We start from the raw sequence: 24,407 nt of genomic DNA, 5'->3' as shown, positions 1-24,407 counted from the left end.
GAGAGAGAGAGAGAGAGAGAGAGAGAGAGAGAGAGAGAGTTAAGGAAGTAGATTGTTAACAAAGAAGAATTAATGGTAAATAGTTACTTTTGCAGCCGCCGCAGCTTTTGTATACTTGTCCATCCAGAACTTTCTCAGGATGTAGGCTTTAAATGCCTCCTTGATATATTTAATTAAGTTTTCAATCTAAATTAGAAATAAATTAAAAAAAATATAAACAATACAATATATTTTTGATTGTAATAAATTTTGGGTAGCCTGTATCATAGTTGTCTTTGTGTCTGTGTAAAGTTTTAGTTTACTTGAGTGTATCTGTGTATTGTGTATGTGTGTGTATGTGTGAGTATTTGCATGTATGCATGTGTGTAGGCTGTGCGTGTGTAATTTGAATATTTGATGTCCATGCATCGCACATTTCTTACTCATCACTTCACTTTTGTATATTTTATAAATGCCAAGTTTCACAATTTTTGATTATCTTTTGTAGCAACCACACATTACGCAATCAGATCTACACCTCAAAAGCCAATTTAGGAATTGAACAGTTGTTTGTTTGTTTGTTTGTTCCTTCTTGAGCCATGCCTGGCTCATAAGGGCCGGTTTCCCGGTTTCTTGGCGTATAGGTTCCCCACCTGGACGGGACGCCAGTCCATCGCAGGTGAGCTGCAAGATGCAGGAGGAAAGACTGAGAGAAAGTTGTGGCGAAAGAGTCAACAGAAGTTCACCATTACTTTCTGCCAGAGATGCATGGAGCTTAGGTGTTTCGCTCATAAACACACACATCACCCAGTCTGAGATTCGAACCCACGATCTCTTGACAGCGAGTTTGGTGCTCTAACCACTAGGCCATGTGCCTCCACTACTGAACAGTTGCTGACTCACCATCTCTAAGTAAGGCCTACTCACCATCATGCTACAACCACAAGCTTTCATACTAGACCATTAAAACACTTTTTGCTTTTTCTAAAGACACTGATCTAAAGATGTTTAAGCTGGATAGTAACTACATCAGTTTGGTTGTGTTGGGGATCTAATGAAACAGTAATGTTTTCTGATTATAAGGAATTCAATTTATGTTCACATCTCCTTGTTGCTTTGCATCAGATGAGCCCTTATTGAAAAGAACTATGATCAAATGCATTCTTTCTATAACCATTGTTTTCTCTGTTACAATGTATTAGGGACTATATTATCCAGTGTGCCCTTATTTTAAAATGATAGGGCATAGTTACAGAGGGATTTACCTGTTATGTAATTGGTACTGTTTATACAAAACATCAGTTATAATAAATTACCAAAACCTATTTGAATAATGTATCAAAGCAAATGACACAACCGTAAAAGAATAAAAATAGAAGTGATTTAGACATGTTTATACTAGGAAAATATATGGAGTGATTAGTATCTTTACAGTTGGACTAACTAATAAAAATCACTCAACTCATCTTTGTCTGGAATTATACAGAAGAGATTTAATAATTCAGAAACATGTCTATAGCTGTCACAATACTGTCAAAATCAGACAGACTTCTCATTGCATTGCCTGCATTATATTTTTAATTAATTTTAATTAATTAAAACAATGGGTTTGACTCCTCTGCCTTCATGATTAGTATTGATCATTAAGTTGATAATTCTTTTTCCCCACTACAGATATAAGCATCGGAGCTTAGATTTTGCATGAAATATGTTTGCACTGATATTACTAAATAATAAGGATTAAGAAGAATGATTTAATTACTGGAGTTTTAATCAATCAAAAGAATGACAACTGACTGTCTGCAACTACAATTTTAGCAGAAATTAATATTGGGAAAAAAAAAAAAAAGTGAAAGAAAGATTGGTTACTTTGTCATGGATTTCTCTCCCTTTTGTTGCTGCCTTTACATAGATGGCACCAGTGGCAAAACCCAATGCTTTGTTTGTATAGAAAATACATCGTTTCCAGTTGTCCAATGGTTTACGAGAATCTGAATTAACAGAAAAAAGAAAATTAAAATTTTAAGTAATGAGATTATTAAAGGAATATGGCAACTGTTGTCAATGTATAGATGTCACATAATCCACATAGTTGTTGTAATATCCTTGGTTTTCATATTCGTGAAATGCATGTTAGCTAAGTCGACATGAAACGAAAAAAAAAAATGGAAAGCTGTTTTCTCAATTTCACTTGAAGTGTAAGGGTCTCTTCACTATCTTAGCTTGTTATAACATTTCAGACTCTAACAAGCTGAGAAGGTGAAGAAATCTGTGCACTTCAACTGGAATTGAGGAAAGAACTACATGAACCACAATTGAAATAGCGAAAAAAAAAAAAAATTCTTTCTCTCCATCTTTTTCTCTTTCTTCCCCCATTTTTTGGCATTTAAATAAATCTATTACAAAATTTAAAAACAACTACACGTTTTGAGATTCAGGTGCATTTTCAAACCCCAAAGCAAATTTTCCCATATATATATATATATATATATATATATATATATATATATGTATAAATTTCTAGGATTCAAGCAAAGCAAGTGTTTAAATAGTTAAGCACTAAGGTCAGGTTGGTGATATTGCTTCTGTGTAAAAACAATATTTACTAAAGTAAACACGTATTTATACTTTGGTTCTGTGTACAATCACAAATGGCTGACAACGAGTCATCAAGGTTACACATAGGTACAAACACTGCACCCATTGCTCTCCACTCAATACACTCTAGATCCAAGCAAATTGCAGGTTCTGAGTAAGATGAATGATAAACAAATATCAACAAATGGATTGTGATTCACTACAGCTGTTTCAGATGTGGCTTTTATTGATGAATAGAAGGGTTACATCATGCCAAAAAAAAGCAGGTGGGGGGTGGGGAAGAATAGCCATAGTGAACTACAATCCATCGGTTATTATTTGTTTATATACCTATATATATATATATATCATCATCATCATCGTTTAACATCTGTTTTCCGTACTAGCACGTGTTGGACAGTTCGACTGGGGTCTGGGAAGCCAGGGGGCTGCACCAGGCTCCAGTCTGATCTGGCAGTGTTTCTACAGCTGGATGCCCTTCCTAACGCCAACCACTCCATGAGTGTAGTGGGTGCTTTTTACGCGCCACCGGCACAGGTGCCAGGAGAGGCTGGCAATGGCTATGATCAGCTGGTGCTTTTTATGTGCCACCGGCACAGAAGCCAGTCAGGGTGGCGCTGGCATATATATATATATATAAATATATATATATATATATGTATGTATATGTATATATAAAAGAACATATTTAAGTTGTGTGCTGGTACCACATTGAAAGCAGTGGTGTTGGTGCCGCATAAATTTGCTTGTGTGGTGCCATGTTGAAATTATCATGAATCAAATCGGAACCTGATGCCAGCTGTGATCAAACCATGCCTACAAACCCATGCCTACATGGAAAACGGACATTAAAGGATGATGATGATATAGCTATGTATGTCTGTCTATCTATCTATCTATCTATCTATCTATCTATCTATCTATCTATCTATCTCTCTCTCTCTCTCTCTCTCTCTCTCTCTCTCTCTCTCTGTCTCTATCTATCTATCTATCTATCTATATATAGGAAGCAAGAATTTCCTTCAAATATTATATTGAAGATATGCCTATGTTCGAGTTAAATAATTTTTTATTAATAATTATTCTTTCCTATTTAGTTTGGAACATTAATGTTATCAAGTCCATTAACATTCCAAGACATCTTCTGAATGAAGCAGTGATAATGGTGTATTATTGCTGCATTTTTTTAGTAGGTACCGAAGAACTATAAGTCTATACAATGTATTGAGTTATATCCTTTATGTTATAAAGGTAAAACTTTCAGAGATTCACTTAAGATTGATAAAATAAATACAAGACTGAAATAAACAACAACAGCAGCTGCCACCACTGTCTCCACCACCCCAAGCCCCACTGGTTTCCCCGGCCCCACCACCACCCATCCACCTCTGCCACTACTTAAAGTGTATTCTCATACAAATATGGATTGAGTGGTTCATCATATTTACTTTGGAAAGTTTTCTATAGCTGAACAACATTTCTAATGCTGACCATTTTTCGGAATATTGGATGATGTACTGGATGCTTATTTTTTCATGGTTCCGGCTCTTGTGAGGCCACCTTGCAACTTGCAAAACTAGGGGCCTGAAATGGCTCCTATAACTTAAAGTGTGATGAACCCAATATCAACCACCTAACAATGTATATTGGGTGCTGTTTTATGTTTCTTTACTACCCACAAGGGGCTAAACATAGAGGAGACAAACAAGGACAAACAAAGGGATTAAGTCGATAAGATCGACCCCAGTGCAAAACTGGTACTTTATTTATTTACCCCGAAAGGATGAAAGGCTAAGTCGACCTTTGCAGAATTTGAACTCAGAACGTAACGCCAGACGAAATACCACTAAGCATTTCGCCTGGCGCGCTAACGTTTCTGCCAGCGAGGTAACCAAGCAAGTTACCAGAAACAAAAAGACAAGAAAGAGAAAAGTGCCCCTCCCCCATAACTAAGTGGGGTGGGGTGTTAGAAAGGGAGAGGTGCTGAGAATCTAAAGCTAATGATAGAAGGAAAGAACAGGTGTCTTGCTGTAGAGGAGACACATGACTATCCCACATTATAAAGGTGAGTCATAGTAATAGGGAAGCTGAAGATAATGAAGAAAGATGGTTGTGGTGGTGTGCCAGAGCAAATGTTCAAGGTAGGTAAGCATCAGAGAGGATACAGTCATTGGATGAGGAGGGCAGGGCAGAGTTACAGGTGGTTAGAGAAGTAGGTCAAGGTGGATGTATTTAATGATGTGCAAGTGTGGAGGTGTCATTGGTGGGAATTATCAGTGTGAAGAAGGAGTAAGATGAGAAAGCTAGTTCGACTCAGGTAGGATGATAGATAATAAAGCAGGGGAAGGATGTGCAAAGTGTAGGAGTGTCAGAGAGGGAGATGTGAGGATACATAAGGGTATGTATAGTGGATGGGGGATATGACAGTGTGTTGAGAATGATAGTGTATATGTGAGGTGGTAAGATGGAATATGGTAGAGGACAGAGAGAGTCATCTGAAGGCAGAGAAAAGAGGTGTTCAGTGAGGACAGTGTGGGAAAGGTAGGGAGAATAATTTGAATACCTTTTTCAACCCTCAAAATACATCATGGTGTTGTGGGAAGAAAAACTTTGGTATGTGTTTATATAATTTGAGTATACAAATGAAGCTCAACATCTTAGCACAAGTAAAAAAAGGAAAATATCTAAGAATACTTTACTCACCCTTTTCATCTTCTTCTAAATTACTTTCTTGGAAAAATGGTAACATTGACCGCATTAGTGTGACAATTAGATAATTCTGTAATGTTCTGAAATGATAGGAAAGTACATTAAGAAGCTACACCAAGACTGCATTATTTATTGTGTATTCAGTTAAAAGGACCCATGAATATAGGGTAACTCTGCACTATGCCACACAAGCAGGCAAACTCAATCATGGCTGTTGAACAATTTCTGCGACCACATCACCCCTTACATCTGGCCACCTAACTCTCCAGCCTGCAACCCCCTTGATTATTGTGTGTGGGGTGCAGTTGAGCAAGAGACCAACAAAACTCCTTGTAACTCCAAAAATTAACTGAAGGCAAGGATTATGCAGCATTCACAAGGAGACCATCCAGAAGAGTTGCAGAAAATTCTGAAGTCGTCTGAAGGCTGTGGTTGAAGCCAATTGCGATTTTAATGAATAAATTTACTCTTTAGTATTTCAAGAAGTTTTTATGTAATTTTAGTAAAAATATCTGTTAAAATGAGATGTCAGTGTTATTTTCATTTCTGCATAATTTAGATGACAGTTTATTCTTCGCACCCTGTACATCAAGCTTGCAGGTTTTGATGTGAGTGTCTCAGAACGTGTTACTGTTATTTGGGATGTAGTTTATTTTCCTGTAATGAATGTAGGAAATTCACCAGGTAGAGCCCATCACACTTTCTACATAACACTGATGGAAATATGTGAATTTACCTTTATTAAGTTCATGAAATATGCGTCAAACATATAATGTTTCTCTTATTGCAGTGTTTTGAGTATAATCTACCAGCCTTTTATTTGATATTTATATTAACATATTCTAGATATTTATATTAACATATATCTATTGACAGTGCTGGTAATGTTATTATTCTTATCTACCTACTACATGTGGGGTTTTTAAAACTGAAATAGCAGAAACAAATCAAAAACTAAAAAAATGAACCATGAACATATGAAATCATCATCATTTTACTACTGTGGTCGAGACAATGGAATTTACCATGCTACGCCAGACTTCACGGTCCATCATGGCATTACGGAGGTCCTGTTGCTGGATGCCTGTATCCCTGGAGATTACATCAGGGTAGGAGAATGTGCGCCCTCTGGTATTACGAGTAGATGGCTTCCAGAGGAGAAGAGTAGAAATTACTTCTTTTTCAGCTCTACAACAATGTCCAGCAAACTGGACTTTCCTACCTTTCACAAGAGATGACACAGGTGGTAGTTTGCCATATATTTGCATTTTGGTTGGATGGCGCTTCCACGAAAGATTTTGATGGAACCTACACTCGCCTCCTTATGAGAGCTCAAACATATGAAAACCCCTCCTCAATCTGGTATATTTTGTTTATTTTACCAAAGGAAACAATGGAAAGTATAAAAAATAAAATTACTTACTCAGCTTTTGTAATGTTGCTTTTAACATCATTTAAGAAGACTGAAAGGTGGCTTAGGTAATCAGGATATAAAATGGCCACCCGGTCAGAATTTTGTATCTTGATATTACGAATTGTTGCAAGACTTTGGAAATATTTAATCCAGTTTATCTAGGAGTTTAAGAAGAAAGAAAAGTGAATATTTTGAATAAAGTATAAGTTAAAGCAAAGTTTTAGTTCTGAGGAGTATTTGTTCATATAAAACAAAAGAATATGTAAGTCAAGGCTTCCATCATTATTTCAAACTTATCAAACAATAACAATATTCTTTTATAGTGTGAAGGTCTCCGTATTGAGAACACCAGTGTAGAGAATTATACATGCTGACCAGAAGAGATATAAATGCTTGATAACAGATAGCAATGGTTTTATTTAATCCGAGTTGGTTGATACAGCAAGATAGCAGTGCCAAGCTATACCAGCTATAATAAATTGTACATATAATATGAGCCTTTGATTTTGATATCAAGATAATATGATACACGAGATATAACATGCAGAACAGAAAAATGTTGCAAATGATCTCAGAAGAGTGAATGTAATTGAAATGAACTTGATGTTCTACAAGTTTGTTTATGGTTATATATGTTCATATGATAGAACATATGTATATATTTTGATGAACCATGAGTGATGACAAAAGAGGTAGGCCTCAATTTCACTGCAAATTCCAGACTATTTATTGATACAGATATGGAGACTTACATACAGGTCTTTAAGTTTCTGTTTCAATAATTCAATGATTGTTGCATGTTTTCAGTTTTGTAATTGGTGGTGCCATGTGCACTGGACTTGTACAGCTGGGGATTTGCAGTAATCATTGAGTAGTTGACATAGAAACTTAGTCTTGTATGTAAGCCTCCATATCTGTATCAGTCAATATATGTATGTATGTATGTAGACTATTATTATTATTATTGAGATGGCAAGCTGGCACTGGACAAAACACTTAGTAGTATTTCACCAGTCACTACATTCTGACTTCAAATTCTGCTGAGACTGACTTTGCCTTTCATCCTTTTGGGGGTCAATAAATTAAGTACCAGTGAAACACAGGGGTCAATGTAATTAACTAATCCCCTCCCTGCAAACTTGGGCCTTGTACCTTTAGTAGAAGGGATTATCATTATTATTTATCGGCAGGGGTCCAAATTATGGTTTATCACAATTCTATATTGTAAATCCGTAGATGGGCTCCATATAAACTGGTTTTTACGGAGTGATATAAAAGAAACAAGTTAAAAATAATACACTATTTTTAACTTGTTTCTTATACATATACATATAGGTATACATATATATATATGTATATAGATATATATGCATATACATACATACTTATATACACACACATATACATACAAACACATTTATTTAACTTGACCTTCTTGTGTTCAGTCTTATGACCCAACTTGTTTTCTTTAAAGACCAGCCTGACTAGAACATGGCAAAGTTACTGTCAAAATAAGTGTGTAGTTATTGACAAAACAGGTATATGAGCTGACAGGTTTTAAAGATATGGATATAGGTATATCTAAGACAAGGTATGATTGTTGACAAAATAGGTGTATTTGCTGATCCAAAAATCAATAATGTTGGTAATGCTGCTATTATGTCGCCAGTTTAGGAAATCATAGAATTGTTGAAAAATTGCCAGTTTCTCCATGTTGTGCAATTTTTCTGTTGAAGACCTATTTTTGGTTTGAACAACACCATGTCATTGTTACTCCTGCTGCTGTCTTTGGTCACTTTCTCCTTCACATATAAGGTGCATTCACACACATGTATATATATATATATATATATATATATATATATGCATCATCATCATCATCATCATCATTTAACGTCCGCTTTCCATGCTAGCATGGGTTGGACGATTTGACTGAGGGCTGGCGAACTAGACTCCAATCTGATCTGGCAGAGTTTCTACAGCTGGATGCCCTTCCTAATGCCAACCACTCCAAGAGTGTAGTGGGTGCTTTTACGTGCCACCGGCATGAGGGCCAGTTTGGTGGTACTGGCAACAGCCATGCCCAAATGGTGCGTTTTACGTGCCACCTGCACAGGAGCCAGTCCAGCGGCACTGGCAACAACCTCGCTCGAATATTTCACATGCCACCAGCACAAGTGCTAGTAAGGCGACGCGGTAACGATCACACTTGAATGGTGTGCTTAATGTGCCATCAGCATGAAGGCCAGTTTATTGCTCTGGCAACGATCTCACTCGTATGGTACACATATATACACAAACATGAATATTTATTTATACACAATATATATGCAGTTTACATCAACCAAATTAACTCACAAAGCATTGGTCAGCCTGGGGGATATAGTTATTGATTAAAGAGCTATTCAAAGGGACCTTAAATCATATGGGCTGAAAGTGAACTTAACCACACTGCCATATCTGTACTCATAGCTGTTTCAATTGTTGAATTTTTACAGCCTGTGGTGTTTGTCAAGACATTTGGAGGGGCTGGGATGTTAACAGTGATGTTCTTGTCATCGTTGCTGGCTCACCTTTCTGAAGCGTCAGGTGATGCCTGTGAGGGTGCTTGGCTGTTCCAACACCTTTGCCCCACCCATTGCCTGTTGTAATGCCATGAGCATGTTGGCTTATTTCAGTAGGTTCTGTTGAGGCAGTTGAGATGAATTGATGTTTTTTCTTTTTTCTTTTGTCTTTCTTCTTTCAGGTTCGTGTTTCCTTTGGTTCTGGATTTGTATTTTAATATGGTTTTGTATTATATATGTACCCTATACATACGTGTTATATGTGTAATCAAATAATTTCATGCCAAATCCTTATTTTGTGAAGTATCATATAAAATATATGGACATACACTTAGTAGAAGGCTAACTTTATTTAAGGATTTCCCTTTATTAAATACATTAAATACTAAGCTAACAAAGGAGCCTCTACATAGTTGTAGGATATGCTAGAAATAACAATCTTCTTAACTATGTCCTTCACTCTTAAGAAAAGCCACATTTAGTAATGTATTCGGGATAAACTATGACTGAAAAAAATATGGAGATGGCTTGGATCATTGGCCTATACAGGCAAGGCTGACATGGGTTAAACAACAATATTAGTGTTGTTGCTTTGTTGTCGTTACCACTGCTGTTACCACCATTGCTGATACCCTCCTTGTCATCGTCATCCTCATTATCATCATCATCATCATCATCATCATCAGCAGCAGCTGTTCAAGAATTTGGACCTGGAGATCTCCATTTCCAGCGACTTCGAGGGCCACCTCCCAGTGGTGTCGGGCGTCAACGAAGAGCCCTCGACTACAACAAGACGACCAAAGTTTTTTTTTTCCAAGGTCTGGGGTCTCCTGCCCATAAGCCCTAGTCCATCACCTAATCACCCTTACCCGTCTTGTTGCTTAACAACAACAACAGCAGCAGCAGTAGCAGAGCAACCACAACAACAACCATAACAAACCCCACAATATTTCATTAATGTCAAAACTGGTTACAACCAAACTTACCGCTGGATACCGTATAAGCAGATCATGGATAGTTGACACATTGTAACTTTCTGTTGCTGTTAGAGATTTCATCTGAAAAAGAAGTCGGAAAAATATACGTAAAATATTCCATAAAGAAATCAAAGAAGAATATTATTGACATGAATATTGCCAACATCAAATTGTTTGATGGATTCCATAATAGACTAAGATCCTTGCTCATGGAAAGCATCATTCAGGTGAATAGATGAAGTTTGTGAAAACAATACCCCTAAGAGTGAACAATGTTAAATATAATTAATGCATGGAACATCAAAAAGTTAATGAGAAATAATTATGTGATGAGAAAAATACAATATTAAACATAATTAATATCATTTTAATTATTTTGTATGTACGACTTCAGAGATGTGTGATGTATGAAGTATGCTCAAAAAGCATCCAAACATATTTTTTTCCTGCCAAAACTAATATGCATAAGCAAAATCCTTTTGGATGGGAGGTGACACCATCCTTCCTATGCATGCGTAAAAATTTTCACACCAGTAGGCTGTGTCAATTCCTAGCTGTCATGCCCAGAATACAGATGTGTAGTATGCACTCATTAGAGATATCAAGCAGAGATATTGTATCAAGTTTTGCTAAAAGTTTGGTGATACCCAAGCTCAAGCCATCCAGAAGATTCAGCAGGCCTTTCGCAATGATGCCATGGGCAAAACTTAGATCAAAGAGTGGTATAGCTGCTTCAAACATGGCCACACCTCAGTGGAGAGTGAGGCATGCTGAGGCAGGCCATCCACAAGCTGAAATGAGGAGCCAATTGAGAAGGTTCAGCCAATAGTCATGAAAAACTGTCATGTAACAATCCAGGAAATTGATCGCAAAGTGGGAATAAGCTCAAAATCAGTGCATTCCATTTTAGCAGAGAGTGCCAGTAAATTTGTCCCCGAGGTGCTGGTGGAACAGCAGAAGCAGCTCTGCAAGGAAATCATTCAGGACATGCTGGTCTATGACACCACAACCTTGACTTCATGAAGACCATCGTCACTGGTGATGAGGCATGGGTCTATGGTTATGATCAGGAAGCCAAGTTCCAGTCCTCCCAATGGAAGCATCAATATATATATATCTAAAAAAAAAAAATCACCAAGGCCCAAAAATGCACAATAGGTTTGCAGCAATGAGAAGGTAATGTTGACCTGTTTCTTTGATTCCATGGTATTGTGCATCATTAATATGCATCACAAGACCAAATAATCAATAAGGAATACTACCAGGAGGTTATACATAAAAAATTATTCAACTTTTGTGATGCTGTACATCGAAAGTGGCCTGACGTGGGTGGTAAAGAATTGGCAACTTCATCATGACAATGTGCCTGCTCATTCTGCCCACATAATCCAAGCCTTCCTGGTCAAGAACAACATGCTACTTGTTCAACAGGCTCCCTACTCCCTTGACTTAGCACTGTGTGACTTCTGCCTCTTCTCTAAACTGAAAATAATGCTGAAAGGGAAGTGATTTGAGTTGCGAGAGAAAATTATGAGAAAAATGTCAGTTGAGCTCCATAGCAATCCAGAGAAGGCTTCCCAGAAGTGTTACCAGCAGTGGCAGAACCACTGGAAGAAGTGTGTGTATTCCAAAGGGGAGTATTTTGAAGGTGATTAAATAAAATTTGTGAAATACACAACGTTGTTTTTTCTTTAAGCCCAAAAGTTGAATAATTTTTGAACTCACTTTGTATATACTTAACAATGCTTGCAAAATTTGTGACTGGAGAATCATTAGGCAGTTATAAGAGAATGTATACGGTTGACGTAGAAAACTACAAGAGTTTATAGAATAAATTAATCAGAGAGACCACCAGTGTAAAAGAACAATTGTTAAGCTAGTGCTAATATATTAAATGTAAGCATAATTTAGTGCTGCTGTGAAACATCAGGCTATAGAGAAAAATCTTTGTGTTAAGAGCTTAATGAATAATTTTAGTCAAAAGATGCTTGATATATTCTAACTCAATAACGTTATAGCTTGAAATTAATTCCAGAGAACACAATGCGATTCATGGCACATTTAAAGTAAATTAAGAAAACAGTGTGAAGTTTGTGTTAACATATTTAATGTGCTGAGCAAGATGACTTTAATTAATCAAGACTACACCTGTATCAAGGAGAGTAAACATTGTTGAACAAACAAGCAAAGGAAATTAAATAAAAAAAAGAGAACAAAAATTATTTTGAAATGAATTGATGTCCAGCATTCCAGTTAATTAAAATTGGAAATAGGTAATGTGATGAAGGAATGGGTGAGTTGACAGGGCAACCAGCATTCTATCAGTTGGAATTACAATGGCTGTCGTCCAAATACTTAACTCTCAGTCCACTTAGCTGTAAATATTATTCAGCAGATACATCTGAGCAGTAGATATATCTTGTAACTTTAACCCTCCACCATTCAGATTATTCTGTCAAATGTAAGGCTTACATGTTCGCATTATTTGACCAGGCTCCTGTGGCTTTTATGTGTTTTTCCACGAGTAACCTTTCAAAGTGCCTCCCCCTATTGGGAGTTTTAATTGTTACTTATATTTCGTTGTTATCCTGCTTTTGTACATGGACATTTTTCAAAGGGACAAAACCCTTTGTAACCTTTCGTCCTGTGTTTTGTCCCTTTATGTTTTAATTGATTTTTGTTAGCCCTTGTGGCCAATAAACGAATTAATTATTTTGAAATACTCAGGCATTATATCATAACTTTTAGATTTCAAAGACGTGACTGTTTATTTATTAGAATGACATTGTTGGGTAGGTGTCAGAGGCTGGATCTGCTAAGTTTGAACATAAAACAAGTAGACTATTTGGGCCAAGCATAGGCTGTTAATATGCTGATGGGTTAAATAACAACACTGTCAGACCATTGGTTTGCAGTTATGAGCTCAGTTCCAGAAATGTTATCATAGAATTAGACACAGAGCTATTATAAACTATAGAAAATACGATATAGCATAGTTCAGAAGTTGGTTTTTTATCTTATTGTTTTTGTAGCATTTTTCTAGCGTCAGCTCGTGGTTTGGTGTGTGAAGCATTTTGTTTTACAAGATTTTTTGATAAAATGTTTGTCTATTCTCTACCTGGTTTGCATTTGATTCACTTTGTGTATTTTGTGTGTAATATTTGTATTTTTAGTAGTAATATTGTGTAATGCATTGTATTCCTGTCTATATTCATCAGTAGCTTGGTCTACTAGTCTCTTTGAATAGTCATTGTTAATTAGTATTTGTTTTTCTATGGATTTCTTTATCAATTGTTTCATTTGTGAAAGAGACTCTAAATGCTCCAATAAGTAATGATTTTACCACTGACACTTTGTAGTTATGTGGGTATTTGCTATCTCCATGTCAGAACAGGTATTTGTGTGTCTTTTATGTAAACTAATATAAAATATATATTGTCTGTGATCTGAATGTTTATGTCTAGAAATGCAGTTGTATTATTATTGTTCTACAGGTCCACCAAGACTTTTGATGTGTCTATTACAACTAGTATATCATCTTACATATCTAATATATAATATATCATTGTGTATATATTTATTATTTAGTATTGTTTAGTTTTCTATTGAGTACATGTGTGTGTGTGTATGATTATATATGTATATGTATACATATATGACCATCTACCAAATTCCATTTACACGATATTAGTCAATCAAAGAAATATCTCCAAGGTGCTGTACAAAGGGATCAAACCTCTGGAACTAAGTGGTTTTGAAGCAAACCTCTTAACTCCAACCATATCAGCACCTATATATGTTGCACTAACTTCTACATCTCATTGGGATGGGTAAAAATGATATGTGAGACTGGGTGGCCATACAATTACCTGAACAAGAGTCTTTTCCATAATGCTGACTTCATATGCCATCTTGCTGACATTAACCGACTTCCCAATAAAAAGTTCCATTATTCTAATTGTTTCCTTTAGATAGCGGTCAAAAGATTCTTTTAAATACTGAAAAATTCAAAATTGACAAAAACGAATTACTTTTAGATATATACTCCCAGCTGATGGCACAATTTATTTTAAAGTTTGTAGGATGTATTAGAATGTCAATCGACAGGTCACAGAGACAAGCAGACTTAATTGAGTTTAAATTGAAATAAAAGTGAGAAAAAAAAAAAAGGAAAAAGATTCTTGTGATACTTAATAAGGGGGAAGGAACTAAAATGTCACAAGTATTTTAATCTTATTTATTCAATTCTAAGAAAAAAAAAAAGAAAGGAAGGAGAACCATTCCTCTTTCCAATTCATTCAGATAGTTACAGTTATTTAATTGGACTACATATTTTACAGAGAATTTTGGTGGAAAAGATTTCCTAGATACATGAGGATATGTGTATATAACACAACCAACAGGTGTAGAAATTCAGCATCTCTTTATTCCTTAGCAAGCTCAGGATGATTAAATGTTTAATCAAAGTCAGTAACCTTCATTTATATTTCTGAAAATCAATGCAGTAATCAGCTTTAATTTCTTCCCTATATTAATATCACCTTCTATTCACCAGCTCAGTCTTGCATAATCTTTTAGATAAAATTTCTCACTGTTTTCTATACTTAGTATATTTTTTTTCACTCTAGTTCATATTTTCTATCATTCATCTTCCATTGACATCATCATCAACAAAGATACTCAACTTCTCTGATGGAAAGTTTCACTTTTTAACACTTTCAAGATCACCTGTAGTCTCTACAATAAAGGAGATCTACATGGTCACTTAACTTGTTAGAAATAATAGCAAAATTCCCTCAAATCACACCCTGCCAACTTAAAAGGCAGAAATGTCATTGATCATAGATATATTTGATCAGGGGTGACTTTGGACTAAACAACAACATATGTAGATAACAATATTTTTTTTACAATGCACAGAACTAATTTTGCTCTGAGATGTGATATCAAAGACAGCATCAACATTTTGCTAAAATCATGTTAGCAAAATTAAAAGGATGAGATACAACACAAGCAATAATAACACTCAGAACCACAGGCCACCATCTCTACAACTAATAAATTTGGTGGTTAATAAACCATCAGTAAAAGATTTTTCTACCCATTTTCTTGTAATTGGGAGATACAGGAATTAAGAATATACTAGAAGTTACAGTATCTATAGTGTCAGTCTGGGACTGAAGTCCACATGTTTGCTACTCAAAATGGAAACATCAAACTTGCTAAAGAGGTATGACAGAGTCTTTTATGATAGCAACTTGCATATAACCAATTCTGGTTTTAACCCTCCAATAAGAATTTTGTTATGTCCTAAACACCAGCTTGATGATGATAAAGTTTGTCATTTTATTAAATCTCCCCATATTCGAGATAGTTTTCAGAATATTTTGTATGGAGTACAATCAAGATAGAGTTTGCATATTTATAACATGTATTAAAATGAAATGATTAAAGAGTAATTTCATTTGGGAAAAATACAAATTGATAAATAGTACAAAATATAAATAATATTGGTTTCAAATTTTGGCACAAGGCCAGCAATTTGGGGGAAGGAGTTAAGTCAATTACATCAACACCAGTGCTCAACTGGTACTTACATTAGCAATCTCGAAAGGATGAAAGGCAAAGTGGACCTCAGCAGAATTTGAACTCAGAATGTAAAGATTGCATGCTAATAATTCTGCCAGCTAACCACCTTAACCCTTTCATTACTGTATTTCTGTTGAGATGCTCTGTGTTTCTTTCAATTATTTTAAATATAACAAAGAATTTAGTGAAATAACTTTGTTATCATTAAGCTAGTGTTAGGAACATAAATTGGTGACTAAGGTTTGGTGGAAGATTTTAATTCAAAACTTATGCAAACAAGACATTTGTACAACAGAGTCATAGCTGGCTTCAGCCAGGTTGGTATCAAAAGGGTTAAGATATTAAAAATAATATTAGAAGTTTGTGATATTAAAGTTTATCATAAAAATACGCAGAAGTACAAATAATGTCCTAAAAAATAATATTTACCTGAGCATATAGCTGCCCGTGGAGTGATGTTTCATTGCCTTGATTGCTTGATAATGGATGTCTGTGTGAATCAAGGAAATTACTCCCAATTCCAATCTGTTAATAAAGATCATATGTCATAAAAAAAAAGAATCTCATTTAAATATCTACGTGTGTATTCTGAATAAACAAGAAAACCTCTATGTGGTCACCCAACCTGTCAGAAATAAAAATCAAACTCTTTTTCAAATGACATCTATTGTCTTAAAAAAGACACATTGGATAATGTTATCTTAGACAGACACAGTGTATCTATAAAGCAAAACAGACAGGATGATCACAGCTGGAATGCCTTCTGATTAATGGTCGGCTTGATTAGCACTTGGCTTTGGAATAAACAACATCATGTTGTTGTTACCTCTATGCTACTGTTCAACTGACTAAAAAATAGCTGCTAAATTCCCTTAAATTACACCATACTGCCTTAGAAAAGAAGGTAATATTGTGTAATGTGACATGGATACATACATTATGGTTAGGAAAAAAAACATGATAGTCACCATGATTAGAATATCTTTGGTCATAGATCAGGTAGGCCAGGGCTGGCCTGGGGTTAAATTATAACAGCACCAACAATGGCAACAACAACCTACTTACCTATCAACTATATACTTAGTAATGTTTTTATTTTCCAAAATGTTCACACACCTACCAATGTGTCTTTGTTAATTTATGTCTAGTCATCCAGTCTTAGTAACCATTAAGCTTATCTTTTATCTTTTACCTTCTACTTGTTTCAGCCATTAGCTTGTGGAATTGGTGTATTTTAGTTGAACAAATCAACCCCAGTACTTACATTTTTTTAAAACCTGGTACTTATTGTTTTGGTCTCTTTTGAAGAACCACTAAGTTCCAGGGATGTAAACACACCTGCATCGGTTTTATCAAGCAATGGTGAGGAACAAACACTGACACAAAAGATGTTTCTAAGCTTTCATAAATTTGTGTTGGTTTACCAATTATAAAGTTTTACATCCATAGCATAATTTTCCACTTGAATTATCTTAATTGTTTTATATTCACACAGACAGTTCGACAGATTTCTACTTGTGTTGATTCTGAGAAATCTTATCTCTAAGATTGAGTTGATCATCTTGTATTCTGACCTCACCAATTCTGCCTATGATTTTTTTGACATCCCCAGTAATAGGCGTCTTTCACTATTATCTCCTTACACATTTTTCTTACTATTTATTGACCATTTGTGGCACATATCTAAGCTGCTGCAGTAATCTCTTCTGCATATATATTTCTTTACTGCTCACAAGGGGCTAAACATAAAGGGGACAAACAAGAACGGACAACTGCATATAATGGCTGATACATTTTAAGCTAAGTCAATCCCTCAGCTCACTGTGTCTGCTTTTCATACAAGTTAATAGTGCACATACAGTAGATCATGCCTAACCATTTGTTTTTCACTCTGCCTTTCTTGCATATTCAGTGTTCATATCACAAAACCATGCAGCATCATACTTTCTACATATTCTTTATACACTCTATCACCAAGAGAAATTCTTTATTACTTTATCAAGAGAAGCAGCAGCTTCCTGAAATTCTTCTACCCCATCTTTACCTTCCTACTTTGCACAAACTGCCGACACAAAAGTTATAGTTGTTGAGTACCCAATTATTTGTGCTATGTAACAAATTTCCTCCTACTTTTTCTTATATGTAGAATTAAGGTATTTCCCAGAGGTACTAGAATTTATGTTGCTAGGCACTTTTTTTACTGAGTCACTTTTGTAAGATTGGAATTTTTTGCAGCTCTTCTACAGATTCAGCAATGGGAATTCTGCTTTATAAAAGCTCTCTTGCACAACAGTACTGATTGCTGTGTTACAGCCTCATATACCTTATGAATTGAGTAAACAACTGGATCTTCAACTGTAAAAGCTGCATTCTAAAAAGAAGGCAAACACTTGATCTGTAATGTGGGATAAAAGCAAATAACGATTCAGTGAAAATACGCAATCAATCTGATACTCAAGTAATCAATCTGCTTTATATGCTAGGAGGAAGAAACTGAATATTAAGACTCATAAATTAAGAAGATGAAAAGTTGGCACTGATAAAACATAAGCAAGGAAATGTTTTCATCTGAGATCTAACTAAAAATCTGTAAACAATGACTAAATTGATCCAATAAAACCAAATAACATGATGTGCAATATCACATGTGTAATCTAACATGAGAAAGAAAAAATAAAATAGCATATCTACATTGCATTCTTATGAAGAGAATATTAACCAAACTGACTAAGAGAATGTGAATTTAGAAATAACGATATTAATGCATAGTATAGATTTCAAGAACATATTGATATTGCTAAAATAATTTTTCATAGGAAATTGCAATATTAATGTAGACAGTATTTGGGAATTTAGTGGTGTTAATTCTGATCTTCTCTGTATGCCTGTTATAAAATGCAGATAATTTAGTATCCCTTAAGTATTTTAACTTCTTTCTTGTTTCTTTCAGGACTGTATATATGATGAGTGTTTGGATGGGTATGATCATGGATATTGCTGTGTGGTTTAAGTTTGCTTTGAAGCTATGTGCTTTTGGGTTCAATCCCCTTGTGCAGTATCTTGATCAAGTTTCTTCAAGTCTTCTACAATGGACTTGGGTTCATCAAAGTCTTGTAAGGGTAATTTGAGAGATGGAGACTGTGGAAACCAGTCAAAATAACCTTCTTATTCTTGTGAGATAGAGTTAATTAGTCATTTGCCATTAAAATCCCACTTGCCCCTGAATCCATTAGCAGAGTCCATTCAGTTGCAAATATTTGGATCAGGTCTCCACTCTAAAGATAATTTCATTCCATCTTCCTACCAATGTTGGAGGCCTCGAAAAGGGTCAACGGTACTCTGCTCTTGCTCCTATGACTAAAAGATGTATATTATTATGTGAGGCTCTCAGAAGAATGTCACATCTCAAAGCAAGCTCTTTCACCTATAACCAGTCTATTACCAATAACTAGATTTAACAAATAAAACAAAATAAGAAATCTGGTGAAACTACTTTTGTATTAAATTCTTCCCTGAATTTGCTGAGAACCATAACTTTATTTACAGCCTCCACTCACTAATTTACATAGCTTCAGGTGCTCTCACCAGTTTTTTTGTATCTGTATGTCACTTTCTTTGGTTTTAGAGAGTAGGATGCTGTCCAAAATCCTTTCTGGGTTTACTCATGCATGGTTGAGAAATTTTTTCTTGAAGTAATAACTTCTCTTGCAGGTGAGCAAAATGCATTTAAGAATTACTAGTACAAAGACAAGTGCATCAAAGGGAGACTGTATGTTAATGCTTGAGGTATTAACAAGCAAATATCCTTGAAAATTACATTTTACTATTTAAAAAAAAAATGGATGTATATAGTGAATAATGCTTACAATTCTTCCCAATCAGTGTTGAATAGTGATTAAGCATCTGTAACAACAGCCCAGATTGCATTTTATTCTTATGTTGCTCTAACTTGCTAAAATGTTATCAATGACTTTCAAAACTTATTTCAACTGTTTGTAACTTCTATAATTGCTTTTCTTTAGTGCTAATTATTTTCCTTTAACCAATTGATGATGATACTTGTACTCCAGTCATTAGAGATAACACTTTCTTACACCATCGTATTAATTAGACAAGTATTGAATGTATGAATTATATATCTTTGTGTCATCAATAGATCAGTATAATCTTCATTGGACTTGTTGCTTTCCTTGCTTTCATTTCCTTAGTAGCCTTGATAGCTAACTTGATAGATGACCACTCTATTGGTTTTATATAGATTAGTCTCTTGCCATGCAGTTCAAAATTCTCATTCAACAGTCTCCTATTTTTACTTGTACACCTCTTTCTTTTTCTCATTACTGAGAGTCAGTGTACTATTGTCATAGCAGGCAAACTTTTCTTAATGGCATCTTACTTTATATGAGTGCATTGCTTAGCAATTTGAAACCGTTACCTCAGAACACAGAGCATTACTGAATAGCTGATTCTTAGCTTCTATCCAGGCTAAATATATCCGATGCCTTGCTACTTTGATATTGCTTGTGAAACCTGCTTTCTGCCACAGCTTCTGAGCCCACTACATAATACCACAAGCATGTTATAGAATGAAACATAATTCTAAGTAAGATAAGCATATAAAACCAAATTGCTTATATCTTTTGATTATTAGTACAATGTATTTTTCCTTAAATATTTTTATCATTGAAGCATTATTATAGAGAATTGCTAAAATGTTATCAATGACTTTCAAAACTTATTTCAACTGTTTGTAACTTCTATAATTGCTTTTCTTTAGTGCTAATTCTTTTCCTTTAACCAATTGATGATGATACTTGTACTCCAGTCATTAGAGATAACACTTTAAGGAGCAATGTTTCAAAAACAAGTTCTATCAGAGGACAGTTGTTATTGAGCTGTATTTGTTTTAAGTGTAACAAATCACAGCCATATATTATTTGACTTATTAACCACAGATATTTTCACACACAAATCTAAATATTATATGATTAACCCTTTAGCATTCAGATTACTCTAACAAATGTAAGGTTTATTTATTCACAATGTTTTGAATTAGTTATGCATTATCTTGTAGTTTCAAGATTTCAATGATGTGATTCTTTATTTTTAGAATAACATTATAGAGTAGGTGAGAGAGCCTGGATATGGCCAGTTTAAATACTAAAGAATTAAATTTCTCTTTCAAGTGAATGGCTACTAATGTCACAATGTCATTAATCGTAGTGGAATATAAATAAAATCTCATCAGGTGTTTAAGAAATACATTAGTAAAATGGAAAGAAAACAAAAGCAACAATGTAGTGTATTACCTTGAATATATTCCTTGACAGATCCATTTCATCAACATCAACTGTGATTCGAAATAGAGGCCATATGTCCAGGAGATGTATCTCAAGTAAAACAGACTCAAATGTCCACTCAGGATATAAAATTGTACTGTTGGTGGCATTTTTAAAACTCCAGCCACCAACTTTATGGATAAGTTTTTTCAAAGAGTCAAGTGTTTTTTTCCGGATATCTTGTTTGAAGCCATCACTCTCCAAAAGGCAGGAATTATAAAAGTTTTTTACTTTTTGTTCTAGAGGCCCGATCAACTGTAAATTTTCTGAAGAAATAAATATTTGAAATATATTAATTGAATAACAATGAATGAATGAATGAATGAATACATGTATGTATGTATGTATGTATGTATGTATGTATGTATGTATGTATGTATGTATGTGTATGTATGTATTATGTATGTGTGCATGTATGTATGTGTGTGCATACATATATGTAACCATATTCAAATACAAGATTAACCATCAATTTCATTGCAACTGTCGATTTCACCATCTTTTCAGATTATCAAGTAATGATATTAATGTATCCTAATCATAGAATGAAGGTCAGGTGACAAGCAGGCAGAATCGTTAGCATGCTTCACAGTATTTTGTCCGCCTTTATGTTCTAAGTTCAAATTCTACCAAGGTTGACTTTGACTTTCATCCTTTTGGGGTTGATAAATTAAGTACCAGTGAAATATTGGGGTTGATGTAATTGACTAGTCCTGTCCCTTGAATTTCTGGCCTTGTGCCTATAGTAGAAAGAATTATAGAGTGAAGGCAGATTAAAGTCATTGCCAGATGATGGAACTGAGACTTTGATCTTGGAATATAAGAGGCAGAGATAAATTATCATTTCTGTCACTGAACAACAATGACAATGATGATGATAACATTAGTCTTTTATTTGTCTTTGGGGCACCAAATGAAGGAGACACTACAAAGACAGATAATATAAAGTGGTGACAGAGGCGGGGCAGTTTTCTCAAAAATTGAGTCAGGAAAAGCAACAAATGAAATCAAATTTCTTTATAGTATAGAAATAAATGGTGAAACAGGGGTGTCTCTAACCAGGATCAATAAAAAAACACTTACTGATTCAGAATTATATTGATTACTAAGAGCAAATACCTTCTCTTACATGTTGTCCTCAGATCTACAAATGCTTGCTTAAAATAGAACCACTCTCTTGCTATGTTCACCACTGTCAACCATCTTTTAACAAATTTATGGGTGGAACGAACCTCTCTCTCTGTCCTTATCCTTCTTTCTAATTCAAGAAGAAGTATCTGTCTTCAGTAAATTTAGCCTTGTCCACCAATCTTTTTTGCCAGAGCCATGTGATAGAGGAAAACATAAAGAGGTTTGACTAAATACTGCATGATATTTTGTCTGACTTTCAAATAATTCTGCAAACCCACGAAAAGAGTTTTAAACAGTCTGAACACAATGCATTTTTCACACAAAAATAATTATCCCCTGGTGAAGTGGAAAAGTTATTAGCACAGAATTCTAAGTATCTTGCAGTATTTATCTTGGCTCTCCACACTTTAGGTTCAAATCCCACCTATGTCAATTCTATATTTTATCCTATTAGGGTTGAGAAAATAAAAGATATTCCCCAGCTAAAGAGAAGTGGACTTGTTAAAGTAGCAAAAAGAATGTTTTACAGTATGCAGTTCTGGCTCTTTGCCCGGCTTAAACATCTGCAGCTGGTTCTTGTGAGCTTTTAGCAGCATCCACACCTCATCACAAATGTCTGGACTAGGTCCCTAATTTGAGGAAAACTTCCTATCCTTCCTGCCCAGTTTTAAAGGCCTTAAAAAATAAAGGTTCATGGGTACTGACTTTCCCTTTATTAGTGGGAAGAAAATAACACAACTTGCACAACATGTACTTTACAGAATTACATCCAGACAACATGTACTTTACAGAGTCATCTCCAGACAACATGTACTTTACAGAGTCATCTCCAGACAACATGTACTTTACAGAGTCATCTCCAAACTGTATAACACATGACATGTTCTTCACAATAGCAACTGATAAAATAATGCAATACATAGCCTTATTCTGTATCCAATGGCATAACACTAAAATGCTCACACAGTTTCAAGCCACTAACAAAACACAAAACAATACAGAACTAATTATTTTACATGATCACTAACTGATACTAAAACACTTATCACAATCCACACAGAACATATAAATCACAAAAACCACCCAACAAAATAACACAACTCATAATGCACATATTCTATATGATAGGGGAAATATTAAGATAACCATTCCAACCACAAAACAAATCCTACAACAAATCTAATGTAGTATATGCAATCACAACTCTACATCCTTGAAGACAGTGTGGCAAACACCTTAGGGATATAGATGTACCTAGTGGTGCAGTAGAAACTTGTACTAAGTTGTTGAAAACATGATGATGGTGGTGATAATGATGATGATGATTGTTTCTGATGCAGGCACAAGGCCAGATATTTTTTGGAGAAAAGGGTTATTTGATCAAAGCAGCCCTAGTGTTTGACTGTACTTTATTTTATCAACACCATAAGGATGAAAGGCAGAGTTGACCGTTGCAAGATTCCAGCTCAGGACATACAGAACTGTATCCAAATTTTTCAAGGCATTTTATCTGCTGCTCTAATTATTTTGACAATCCAATAATAACAATGCATATCTTATTATTCACATACAAAAGCAAAGGAACACAGATACTGGTATGGATTATTTTGCCTCTCAGAGCAAATGTATAATATGTGCCTGAATATAGAATATAGCAAATGACTAAAAGCAAAGCCTGGAGTTATAAGAATAATGTTCCAACATAGAATTATTTCTGTCTTGAACTCTGATGTCAGCCATATTTCAATAATTTCATGGTTGTTTTGATTTCCGATATAAGTGTATGGCCCCTGTTATTTTGCCTTTTTCTTCCCTACTTTTCATTCCCACCATTAATCTTATTCTTTTTCCTCTTCATTTCCTTTCCTTCTTTCTTAGTTTCCTCTTCTGTTCATTGTAATTTCATTCCTCTTTATTCATTTTTATCTTCTTCCTTTTCAGCTATATCACATTTTCTTTATTATTTCTTTTACTCACTTTCATTTCTTACTTTCGTTATTGTTTCCATTAACAATCTCTACTGCTATTTTCACCTTTATACTTCTTATCTTTCCTCAGGAGATGTTAATGAAAGCCAAGATTATCTACAGCCACATCAACAACAAAC

General features: G+C 34.9%; 1 protein-coding gene across 1 annotated transcript in view; it reads right to left on the bottom strand.

Moving 5' to 3' along the window:
• LOC115219258 overlaps nt 1–24,407 on the bottom strand; it is a 568,773-nt gene that overhangs the window by 16,545 nt on the left and 527,821 nt on the right. The window contains exons 5-12 of the mRNA XM_029789411.2: nt 21,140–21,435; nt 16,260–16,355; nt 14,111–14,239; nt 10,251–10,322; nt 6,710–6,858; nt 5,281–5,366; nt 1,849–1,970; nt 88–186 (exon numbers count right to left, since the gene is read on the bottom strand). Coding sequence (XP_029645271.2) covers nt 88–186; nt 1,849–1,970; nt 5,281–5,366; nt 6,710–6,858; nt 10,251–10,322; nt 14,111–14,239; nt 16,260–16,355; nt 21,140–21,435 — 1,049 coding nt within the window. The remainder of the gene's footprint in view (nt 1–87; nt 187–1,848; nt 1,971–5,280; nt 5,367–6,709; nt 6,859–10,250; nt 10,323–14,110; nt 14,240–16,259; nt 16,356–21,139; nt 21,436–24,407) is intronic.

Source organism: Octopus sinensis, linkage group LG14 (genome assembly GCF_006345805.1).
Source record: "Octopus sinensis linkage group LG14, ASM634580v1, whole genome shotgun sequence".
NCBI lineage: Eukaryota > Metazoa > Mollusca > Cephalopoda > Octopoda > Octopodidae > Octopus > Octopus sinensis.
Note: the sequence above shows the minus strand (reverse complement) of the source record. Positions and strands in the feature narration are given on the sequence as shown.